General features: G+C 41.4%; 1 protein-coding gene across 1 annotated transcript in view; it reads right to left on the bottom strand.

Annotated features, from left to right (window-relative positions):
- The window catches only part of SPTLC2 (serine palmitoyltransferase long chain base subunit 2), a 102,546-nt gene that overhangs the window by 67,059 nt on the left and 22,593 nt on the right, over positions 1-12,894 (bottom strand). The window contains exon 2 of the mRNA XM_018053912.1: positions 8,377-8,571. Within this exon, the coding sequence (XP_017909401.1) occupies positions 8,377-8,571 (195 nt within the window). The remainder of the gene's footprint in view (positions 1-8,376; positions 8,572-12,894) is intronic.

The raw sequence follows: 12,894 nt of genomic DNA, 5'->3' as shown, positions 1-12,894 counted from the left end.
GGACATGGAATAACAGACTGGTTCCAAATAGGAAAAGGAGTAGGTCAAGGCTGTATATTGTCACCCTACTTATTTCACTTATATGCAGAGTACATCATGAGAAATGCTGGGCTGGAAGAAGCACAAGCTGGAATCAAGATTGCCGGGAGATATATCAATAACCTCAGATATGCAGATGACACCACCCTTACGGCAGAAAATGAAGAGGACCTAAAAAGCCTCTTGATGAAGGTGAAAGAGGAGAGTAAAAAGTTGGCTTAAAGCTCAACATTCAGAAAACGAAGATCATGGCATCTGGTCCCATCACTTCATGGGAAATAGATGGGGAAACAGTGTCAGACTTTAGTTTTGGGGACTCCAAAATCACTGCAGATGGTGATTGCAGCCATGAAATTAAAAGATGCTTACTCCTTGGAAGGAAAGTTATGACCAACGTAGACAGCATATTCAAAAGCAGGAACATTGCTTTGCCAACAAAGGTCCGTCTAGTCAAGGCTACGGTTTTTCCAGTGGTCATGTATGGATGTGAGAGTTGGACTCTGAAGAAAGCTGAGCACCGAAGAGTTGATGGCTTTTGAACTGTACTGTTGGAGAAGACTCTTGAGAGTCCCTTAGACTGCAAGGAGATCCAACCAGTCCGTTCTAAAGGAGATCAGTCCTGGGTGTTCACTGGAAGGACTGATACTGAAGCTGAAACTCTAGTACTTTGGCCACCTCATGCAAACAGTTGACTCACTGGAAAAGACCCTGATGCTGGGAGGGATTGGGGGCTGGAGGAGAAGGGGACGACAGAGGATGAGATGGCTGGATGGCATCACCAACTCGATGGACATGAGTTTGGGTAAACTCTGGGAGTTGGTGATGCACAGGGAGGCCTGGTGTGCTGCGATTCATGGGGTCACAAAGAATCGGACACAACTGAGCAGCTGAACTGAACTGAACGCTGTTTACAGGTTACTACAGTACTGTTGAGACACTTCATGGTGATAAACAGGATGACTGACTGACTGACTGACTGACTGTGTGTGTGCTCAGTCATGTCTGACTCTTTGAGACTCCATGGACTACCCCGCCAGGCCCCCTGTCCACGGATTATCCAGACAAGAACACCGGAGTGAATTTGCTATTTCCTTCTCCAGGGGATCTTCCCAGCCTAGGGATTGAATCCCTGCAGGTCCTGCATTAGCAAGTGGGTTCTTTACCACTGAGCCACCTAAGGAAGCATGATAAAGAGGATACCGCATATCAAAGACAGGCTAATGATAAAAAGTCTTTAATGGTCTAAATTTTTATTTTGGCAACACCTTTTCTAGAGAAGGACATAACCTCATAAGGTATGTCCAGATATAGCTGAAACATGACAAAATTGTTCCAATACTTAAATTAATAGATTTTGAAAATCCTATATAATTCCCACCTGAAGAAGTAACGAAAATGAAAAGCAATCCAAAAAAGAAGGAATATATGCATATGCATAGTTGGCTCACTTTGCTGTACAGCAGAAACTAACACAACATCGTAAAAAGGAACTAAACTCCAATAAAAATTAATTTTAAAAAAAGCATTATGTGGCTAGGGGTATTATAAACTAACAATGCCATCTCTAACTCTACTTAGTGAAGACAATCAGGTGAAATAACCTGAGAAAAGTTATTAAGCTGGTGACTTTAAAATCTCTGAATTGTGGTCAAGAGCTTTCCCTATTATGCATGTAAGTCCTATTACTTACTGTGTGTTCTTCCATGCTTTTAATGTTATAGGAGGTCACTTCCTTGCTGTTTCTGTAACATCAGTGAAGGCATAAAACGAGATCTCCAGATTAGAGACATTTGTTTTCTCTAAATCTAAAAGTGGGTCATCTGTGTGTCTGCATCTGAATATGTATTCACACACACACAAACACACATGGAACTGTGAATACATCAATTCAAAGCCCAGAACTTTTCACTGTAATTATTACCAGCACTCATACCTTAGCACTCACCTCTTAAACACTTAACTGAATGTGTAATATGATACATTAACATGTGCCAAGCAGTCTTTCAGGCATCGATTATACAGTGAACAAAAAGAAAGTAATACTCTTTGCCCTTGTGGAATTTATGCTTTAGTGGAAGAAACAGATACGAAAAAAGACACATGTATAAAATATAAAGTATGTCAGTAGTAAAAAGTGCTCATGAAAACAAGAATGAAACAGAGAAGCAGGATGTGAAATGCTGGCGTCATGCTGAAACTTAGCTAGGGTGGCCAGGCTACAATAAGGAAGAGAAAGCAAGGAAACCATTCACAAGACTACCTGGGGCAGAGCTTTCCTGGCAGGTGAACAGCAAGTGCAATGGCATCGAAGCAAGAGTATACTTACTTAGAGCCTTGAAGGAAATGCAAAGAGACCAGTGTGCCTGGAGCAGAGGGGTGAGAGGCTAAGTAAGCAATAAATTATGCCGAGGTGATAAATTAAGATTGATAAAAAGGGATGAAGTCTGAATTTCCTAATGGACCACAAAAGGCAGATGCCAAAAAGAAGAACAGAGGATTAAGTCCAAAGCCTAAGCAACTGGAAGAAGAGAACTGTTATTCAGGGAGATGGGGAAAACTGCTGGCTGATTAGAGAAGGGTATGTCCGCTCAGTTTTAGACACGCAGAGTTTGCGGGGCCTATGTGGAGATGCAAGTGGGCAGCTACCTACACAGTGTAGAGCCCAGTGAGGGAGACAGTGCTGGAGACACGTATTTAGACATTCTCGTCGTACAGAGGGGCACTGAAAACCAAAACAGCGGATGAAATCACCAAGGGAGTGAGTGCAGATGAGAAGAGAAGAGGACTAAGCATGAAGCCTGCGCCACAACCTACACCAACACTGAGAAGCTGGGCAAATGACCAGGACGCAGGAGGAGAGGATGAGAGAGAACAGTCAGAAAGACAGGAGGAGAAACAGGCCACCAGGTCCAGGAAACCAAGCGAGCAGAATGCTTCAGAAGGAGCGAGTGATCAGCTGGGTCAAATGCAATCAGGTCCAGGAAACCAAGCGAGCAGAATGCTTCAGAAGGAGCGAGTGATCAGCTGGGTCAAACGCTGCTGAGAGGCCAAACAGGACGCAGACTGAGAAAGGACTATCAGATTCTGCAATACAGGAATTGTTTCAGTTGAAGTGGTAGGGGCAAAATCTGGACTGGAGAGGATTCAGCGCAGAGCAGAAAGACAGACATTGCTCCATCGAAGAACTCTGCTTTAAAAGAAGAAAGGAGGCATAAATGAGGAGAAAGGATCGAGAGAAGGTTTTTTCCTGAGATGGGAGAAATAACCGTCTATGCTACTTGCAATGATGTGATACAGGACAAACTAAGGCGAAGCTGACTCGGGAATCCCAGAGGCCAGCACTGACTGCGCAGTCATCAGGAGCAGAGGACTAGCCTGTGCTATCCGTGACCAGCTCTACTGGACAGCCTGGACAACCACACTTAGGTAGAGAAGATCGTTTTTTTTACATTTTCAGTCATCTACTACCAAAGATGTCATGGCATTTTCCAAATGTTCTAATGAGAACCAACAAAACCAAAGTATAGTTTGAAATCTAAGGAAACCTCAACATGGTTTCTTACACTGGGATCTAAGAGCTGTTGAGAGGGCTTACAGGTAGTCTCTGGAACCTATGAATTTTATTATTTTTTTTAAACTTTATCGTAATAAGCATTTTGAAATCGGTTTGCTGGTTTGACACCACAACGGTACTCAATTTAAACTTAGAATGACTGAGGATAGGGGATAGGACACTTGGTTTTTAAACTTCCACATTCTGAGTTAATAGTAAAAAACAGTTCCAAACTGCTGAATGCAAAGAACAGCTAAATAAAGAAACAGAGACCTCAAGATTCAAAAGTCAAAAAAACTTCCTAAAAAAGCTACATTGCTGCTATAAACAAAAAAGCCTAACAGGTGACAGGGAAACTCTTGCAAACCTAGCAACATCACTAGTGCAAAAGGGGAAAGTGGTAACATTCAATAAAACTCTAAAAAGGTTTATTCTGGATTTAGATTCCCAGTGAGAAATCCTTAGAAGAAATAAAAACAGACGACTGTTCTATACAATGAAATAAAGATATAGCCAAAAAAAAGAAATGAATACACTATGGGGCTTCCCTGGTGGCTCAGACAGTAAAGAACCTAACTGATGCAGGAGACCCGGGTTCGATCCCTGGGTCAGGAAGATCCCCTGGAGAAGAGAATGACACCCCACTCCAGTACTCTTGCCTGGAGAACCCCATGGACAGAGAAGCCTGGCGGGCACAGTCCGTGGGGTTGCAAAGAGTCAGACACAACAGAGCGACTAACACTTTCACTTTTTTTCACTTTTTATACATGGATGAATTCCAAAAACATTCCAAGTGAAAGAAACCAGACACAAAAAATTACACATTGTATCATCCCATTTATAGGAAATGTCTAGAGAGGGAAAGTAGATTAATGGCTACTGAGCGTGGGGTGAGGGAGGAAGGGAGACTGTTATTGGATATGGGTTCCTTTTTCAGAAAATGAAAACGCTCTAAGATTAGCTTATGGTGCTGGCTGTACCTTTTCTGTAAATAGTAATAAAAATCATTCAACTGTACGTTTTACACAGGTGCCCTTCATGGTATATAAATTATATCTCAATAAAGCTGTTAAAAAAAAAAAAAAAAGCAGGGGACTTCTTTGGAGGTTCGGTGGTAAAGTATCCACCTGCCAATGCAGGAGACACAGGTTTTATCCCTGATGAGGGAAGATCCCACATGCAGTGGGGCAACTGAGCCCGAGCTCTGGAACCTGAGCTGCAGCTACTGAGCCCGCATGTCGCAGCTGCTAAAGCCCTAAAGCCTGTGCTCCCCAACAAGAAAAGCCACATGAGAGGCTCAAGCATCGCAACTATAGAGCAGCTCTCGCGGTAACGAAGACCCAGCACAGACGAAATTAAATGAATAAATAAGCATTAGAAGAAAAAAAAGTGTTGGATAATGAACAAGGGCCTACTGTAGACCACATGGAACTCTGGCCCAATGTTATGTGGCAGCCTGGATGGGAGGGGAGTTTGGGGGAAAATGGATACAAGTATACGTATGGCTGAGTCCCTTCGCTGTCCACTTCAAACCATCACGACATTGTTAACTGGCGATGTGCTGTGCTTAGTCGCTCAGCTGTGGCCGATTCTTTGCAGCCCGCCAGGCTCCTCTGTCCATGGGGATTCTCCAGACAAGAATGCTGGAGTGGGCTGCCACTTCTTTCTCCAGGTAACCTTCCTGATGCAGGGACTGAACCTGTGTCTCCAGCATTGCAGGCAGATTCTTTACCACTGAGCCAGCAGGGAAGCCCGTGTGGTAACTAACCACCATAATTTGCTCCTGACTTCTAGGTATTTCCTATTTCGATGTTGGAACATTTTTATTAACTCAAGCTTTTACTGTATCTATCACATACATGTTTCTGAACTACTAGCTTCACCTCACATAATAAAGAAATCAGACTGAGAAAAAAAAACATTTTCATCCAAACCACCACCAGTAACAGAGAATCAAGCAGTAAAGAATTCCAACAATTTTATGCAAGTTATGTAAAACAGAACACACTTATGCAAAACTCACCTTTACTAGCAAGACTGTGTGGTTCATTTCTACCCAAAGCAACATAGAAAGAAGAACTAACATAAATAGTTTAAGCAGGCTCACTTTTGTAACGGAATGAGAGAAAAAATAAGGATGTGGTTACAAGCACCACTCACTCAGGGAAATAAGAAAGTACCAACGTTATATCTGCATTTTACCATCCTAAGCAAGCACTTTACCTCCCCTCTTTCGGGTGCAACAGTTTTAAAATGGCCTATCCCTCTCACTACATCTAATCCAGCATAAGAAAACACACATGATCTACCATAAAGCCAAGGAAGCCTTCCTTCCCTTCTAAAAGCTGAACTGTTACAAGAAAATGGCAGAATTCAGGTTTAGCTGCTAACGCCAACTACTATGAAAATCCTACTGAAATGGATTTGAATGACTGAGTACGGTCGTCCCGTGAACAAACTCTATAGGTAAATGTTTCCTCTGTTCTATATACTTCCTCCCGTTACTTCCTTCGAGAATTATTTCCTGATTCACTCTGTGCTACTCAGCTTACTTTTTTGTTCTACGTCTGCATACAATCCAAGTACTATTTACCTGCACGGTGCTTTGCAAAGCCCCACGATTTTGAAGTGTTTGTGTTTCCTCAACAGAATCAGATTTAAGAAGAAAATCTACGTGTTCCAATCCTTCTACACAAAGCAAAGTACACACACAGGCAGTCCCAATGCTTCCAAACAGGCAATTTACCCTCTGGAGACGTGGAACAAGTTCCGAAGACAATGTCCTCCTTCGCAAAGGAGTTCAGATGCATCCCACGGGCTCATCCGTTCTTCCACCACACTGTGAGTGCGCGCACCAGCTGTGCACACTCTCCAGTCACTCCCCTGCTCAAAACTGCCTCAGACCTCTCGCTGCCTACCAAACATTCAAACACAGCTTCTCACACGTGCACTTCCTAGCTCTCCCAAACACTCCCCGCGCCTCTGCCTACACTTCTGCCCCTCAGCAGCAAATCTCTCTACACCACAACTGGCGCTCCCCCGACCCTAGCTGTACATGTCAATCATTAGGTTGCCATAGGGTACAGACACTACGAGAGGTCCCTGTGGATAAAGATTTTCTAGTCTGAATATTCAGTGAATAAAACTTTAGTTCCCATCAGTCACCACCAGCACCACCAATTCAGTCTAATAAGGAAGATATTGGTTTGTACATTAGTTATCGTGGTACTGTAACAAGACAGGAAGTAGATAGTAAGCTAATAACCGATAGTGGGTAAACCAAACCTGAAGGGCGTGAAAAATCAGTACTGTGGATGCAACTTACCAGAAAGCCTATTTGGGATATACAGGGGTAGAGACGGGGGGAAAGAAGTGAATAAAAGAAATTTAATTTGTTCTAGTTTTAATGATGAAAATTAGTCTGGCGTTCAGAGTGAGTTCTAGAGTTCAGAAAGCAGGGTTTTGCCTGCGTTAGCTAGGGCAACAAGGAAGGGCAGCTTGTGGCTCTGGGACTGGGGAGGGGACAGCATGGTTGACGGAGAGAAGAGGGCCTGGCTCCTCAGCTCTTCCAGTTTCAGGATCCCCAAGGTTTCACCTCCTAGGAGCCGAGGACGCCCTTTCCTTCCCCATGTTTCCTGGTGCCTTACTCCCCTTCCCACGTCTCGCCATCCACTCCCAGTATCGCTGCCCCCTCTCAGCGCTGGTCTCACGGCTGCCACATCTGCCTCGCTCCTCCTATGCCCCACGGAAGTGAGAGGTTCGGTGGGCCACAAGCGTCCAACTTCTGAATCCCTTCTCTGATCGAGCACATGCCCTGGCCTGGAGGGCCACCCTCTCCATACTTCACACGTGAGAACACTCAAGTTTGCTTTTTGCAACATCGGACATTATTTCACTCTGATTCTATTTACTTATTTTTTTAATGGAAAAAGGAAAAAAAAAACATTTATTATGGGAAAAAGAAAATCTTTAATAATTTTAAATAGTTAAATCGAAAAACTTTAAAAATGCCCATAACGAAAGTTTTGGTTTGGCAAAGAACATACTGTTGTTCCTCAGCACAAGACAACTTAGGCTTTGTTTGTTTGTATTTTATTGGAGTTACAACAATTTTTTAAAGAGCAGATAATACATGTATATTATACTTAACTACAGAGGCACAAAGGAGTATGCAGAGAAAAGTGAAGTGAAGGGAAAGAGGGTCTCCTTCCCGAGACAACCATCACATCTCTGTTTACCACGGCTAAAACAAGACTGCTCTCCATGGAAACAGAGGGGCTAAAACAAGACTGCTTGCCATGGAAACAGAGGGGCTCAGCCACACTCTACTTCAGGGTTTGCGTTTTTTGGGGGTAGAGGCGACCTGTGAACAAGACAGGCGTGTACAACATGTCTATGACAAAACACAACATGCGTTCTGAAGAACATGGTCTTTCCTGAAGACTGGAGACACAACTTGGACACCAATATGGTGCTGTGAACAGAAAGGGCTTGGCTTCTGGCTCTTCACAGGCCCGCCTCCACAAGCCAGTTCCGACATCACTCACTTAACCTGTGAACTGCAGCTTTCTCGGCCATCAAGTAAGTATAGATGTTTCATTCTTTGATTTCTCTGTGTCTTCACCTTTGTCCTCACTTTCCTTGTGGAATGGTTTCATCTAACTGCGTCTAGATTATTATCATTTTTTAAAACTTTAATGTATACCCAAATGCCTAGGGAAAAAAATGAGTGACAACAGCAAGGTAAGAGGCTTTCGTTTTCAGAACTGAAGACTGACGATTACCTTTTGTTCCTCTCTTTCGGTCGCATGGTGACACTTTTCAATCCTCCAGTGCCTCAAGAAATCTCGAAGATATCCAAACAGAGTGAGGACGCCATACCCCACGTAAGTGAGCACAGCAACCAGCATTGGTGTTTCTTCAAAACCTTCATTGAAGGGTCTTTTATACAGTCCTCCATTTTGTGTAACATGATGTACCTAAAAGGGAAGTTAAAAATGTTTATTTCAGTCATGGTGAGAAAAAGATGACTACTTAAAATCTGAGTCTGGATGTGCAACCTTCAGAATTCTCTAAGTAATTGTCAAAAAAAAAATCCAAACATCCATTAAGTTCTAAGCAGGGCATAAATCTTTTCAATGGAAATAAATTTCAAGTTATATATACTTCAGATGAACAGCAAAGAGAAACAAAGGAAGAAGGACTGTCTAAGAAAAAGGCTTAACACTGTTTTCTATCGTTTTATTTTTCGAAAGAGATCCTAAAATGGTATAGGTGGAGAATGCATAATTTCCTTTGTTCTAATGAAGAAAACAGAAATGGACAAAGAGGAAGCCTGTTCTGAAAACAGCATATTAGCTTACAAATAATCTAAAGTAAATTCAGTTTTAAAATAAAATAAAACATTCATAAATGTTTTACTAGCTTATATTCTTAAAGTCATCAAGCCACAGCATTTCAAATAATTATCACCATGAGGCCCTATGAAAACACATAGTTTATACTGGCCTTTGTTGTTAGTGCTAATACAAATAAATTATGTGCAGAGTAAAATGCTTACATAAGAGTGATCCAGCAGTCTATAAAGCAAAAAGAAAGTGAAATCTAACACAAGGGGAAAAACTGTGAGCGTGATCAGTAACAGTCCTGAAATCATTCTGTTCTCCTTCATCCTGACCTAGTGACTCTTTCCAAACATTGTAAGATCATGCCTAGCTTCCTTTTTTAGGGATATCCAAAATTTAACACAAAAACAACAAGGTACTATACTTTTGATTCCATAGGTGAAAACTTTTTAATCTCTGTTCAGTTTTAATAGAAATGTTGCTTTAGAGTAAATTTCCACTGAAGTAGTTTGTATGTACTTTTAATCTTAACTCTGAAACAACCAACTGCTGTGAGGATGGCCAATCACAATTTCAGTTCAGTTGAGTCGCTCAGTTGTGTCCAACTCTTTGCGACCCCAGGGACTGCAGCACGCCAGGCTTCCCTCTCCATCACAATTTATAATCACAGTTTACCAGGAACATATATTTTCAATTTTCATATATTTTCAATGTCAACTGTACTCGAGTTAAGAAGAATTCCAAAGGAATACAAGACTTTCCTGGCCTCTCAGGCAACCTGATCCAAGGACTAAATATATTTTAGATTTCTGTATCCTGGGAATGTTAGCTTGAGAGAGCTACTAGAATGCTACAAGTCAGAACAGTTTGGGAAGAAATTACTGTATTTGATGGAGGAAAGACATCTGCATAGGCAAGATACATGGAATCTGTTGGTACTAATTCAATTTGATGCCTAAAGAACTTCTGAAAACTATTCATAAAACTGACTTAGGTCTTATCAATCTCTTCCCCAGAGATGGAAGTCTGTGTTAACATCTAGTGCATAGTAAACTTTTATGCAGGAGCAAAGCTGTCATGTGTCTGGAACAAAATAGTTAAAAATAAGTCAATATTTGAAGATTAAAAAATTGTTTAAAAGTAATAACATGTAAACAAGCTATTAAGCTGGACAAAGCAAAATCAAGATCACTTAAAACACAAGAAAAATAACATCCTGATCCTTAAAAAAAAAAAACAAAACTATAAAAATACTCTGCCGTAAGAACACTGTGTTTGAATACCAGTACCTAACTCATCCTTTAACTCTGAAATTGTTTAAACTGTTTTTTCTCAATAGAACATACAAATAAAAAGGCAATTTTCAGAGCTCCTATGTCTCTAACAAATGTGTGGAGATACATATGCCAGGAATGCTGTGGGTGGATCTCTTTAAAAAGATATTTGCCTTTATTTTCAGACACACCCAAACCAGCAAGACCATGTAAATTTACACAATTGACTGAACTGAGCAGGAAGTAGGACATTTAATCCTTAGTTTGCTTTGAAATATTGTGTGATTCTCTCATAGCTTCATTTAATAAAATTAAATGCATTTTAATGCATTTAACTGAGATTCAACTGTGAAACAACTTCTATAATGTGGTCTCAGTCAAAGCACATGTCTGTGAGTCGCTCAGTTGTGCCCAAGTCTTTGTGACCCCAAGGACTGTAGCCTGCCAGGCTCCTCTGTCCATGGGATTCTCCAGGCAAGATTATTAAGGCAAGAATACTGGAGTGGGTCACCAGTTCCTTGTCCAGGGGATCTTCCCAATCCAGGGATCCAACCCAGGTCTCCCACATTGCAGGCAGATTTCTTTACCATCTGAATGCTAAATCTGAACCCTGATGTGATTCAAATAAAAATAATGGTGTTATCACCCTATATGTATATAATATTGCATAAGGGAAAGCACCAGATTTCTGTTCACTGTACAACTAGCACTCAGGATAGGATTTATTACGTGCTAACAACATTCAGAAAACTAAGATCACGGCATCTGGTCCCATCACTTCATGGGAAATAGATGGGGAAACAGTGGAAACAGTGGCTGACTTTATTTTTTGAGGCTCCAAAATCACTGCAGATGGTGACTGCAGCCATGAAATTAAAAGACACTTGCTCCTTGGAAGAAAAGTTATGATCAATCTAAACAGCATACTAAAAAGCAAAGACATTATTTTGCCAACAAAGGTTCATCTAGTCATAGCTATGGCTTTTCCAATAGTCATGTATGGATGTGAGAGTTGGACTATAAAGCAAGCTGAGCGCCAAAGCATTGATGCTTTAGAACTGTGGTGTTGGAGAAGACTCTTGAGAGTCCCTTGGACTAGAAGGAGATCTAACCAGTCCATCCTAAAGGAAATCAACTCTGAATATTCACTGGACAGACTGACACTGAGGCTGAAACACCAATACTTTGGCTACCTGATGCAAAGAACTGACTCATTTGAAAAGACCCTGATGCTGGGAAAGATTGAAGGTGGGAGGAGAAGAGGACAACAGAGGATGAGATGGTTGGATGGCATCACCGACTCAATGGACATGAGTCTGAGTAAACTCTAGGAGTTGGTGATGGACAGGGAGGCCTGGCGTACTGCAGTCCATGGGGTCACAAAGAGTCGGACATGACTGAGTGACTGAACTGAACTGAACAAACAGTAAGTACTCAATAATGTTTCCTTCTGGGAATTACCTGGCGGTCCAGTGGTTAGGACTCTTGTGTTTTCACTGCCATGGGTATGGATTCAATTCCTGGTTGGGAAACTAAGATCCCACAAGCCAAGGGGGAAGTGGCCTTTTATTACCATTTGTATTACAGAAAGTTGGCACCTTGTAGGAGCTCAACAAATATCTGTAAATGAAAATGCATATTATGCTCTTTGCTCTGTACGGGGATTGCCCAATTAATGTTACGACATCCGAAGAACTCAGATCTGACACTTTCTAGTCTCAACTGAACTGGAGATCAAGTTCACTCTAAACAAACACAGGCTATAAGCTCTTACAGGGTTATTTCATATTCTGGATTCACTACGCAAGAGGGCTCCTAAGAGACCTTTCAATCGTTGTAACTTGATAATTATATTGGCAACAAGGCAATAAATAAATTAGCATTTTACTCCCTCCAGGTTAAAAAATTTTACATTGAGCAGATCAGAGTGTGACGCTGTTAGTACTCATCATCAAGGGAAATTTAAGAATGCCAGTGAATAGCAAGATACATTTGCTTGAATGGTAATATTTTTTTTCTAAAATAAAAAAGGCAAATAAATTTTTAAGTCAAGACCTTAAGCACACACCATAAAACATGATGAAGCCTCTTGATGAAAGTGAAAGAGAAGAGTGAAAACATCAAGCTTTTGATGAAAGTGAAAGAGGAGAGTGAAAAAGTTGGTGTAAAACGCAACATTCAGAAAACTAAGATCATGGCATCTGGTCATCACTTCATGGTAAACAGATGGGGAAACAATGGGAACAGTGACAGACTTTATCTTCTCGGGCTCCAAAATCACTGCAGTGAAATTAAAAGACACTTGCTCCTTGGAAGTAAAGCTATGACCAACCTAGACAGCATATTAAAAAGCAGAGATATTACTTTGACAACAAAAGTCCATCTAGTCAAGGCTATGGTTTTTCCAGTAGTTGTGTACGGTTGAGAGAGTTGGACTATAAAGAAAACTGAGCACCGAAAAATTGATGCTTTTGAACTGTGGTGTTGGAGAAAACTCTTGAGAGTCCCTTGGACTGCAAGGAGATCCAACCAGTCCATCCTAAAGGAAATCAGTCCTGAATACTCTTTAGAAAGACTATGCTGAAGCTGAAATTCCAGTACTTTGGCCATCTGATGCGGAGAACTGACTCATTTGAAAAGACCCTGATGCTTGATGCAAAGACTGAAGGTAGAAGGAGAGGGG

This window comes from Capra hircus, chromosome 10, assembly GCF_001704415.2.
Source record: "Capra hircus breed San Clemente chromosome 10, ASM170441v1, whole genome shotgun sequence".
Taxonomy (NCBI): Eukaryota; Metazoa; Chordata; class Mammalia; order Artiodactyla; family Bovidae; genus Capra; species Capra hircus.
Note: the sequence above shows the minus strand (reverse complement) of the source record. Positions and strands in the feature narration are given on the sequence as shown.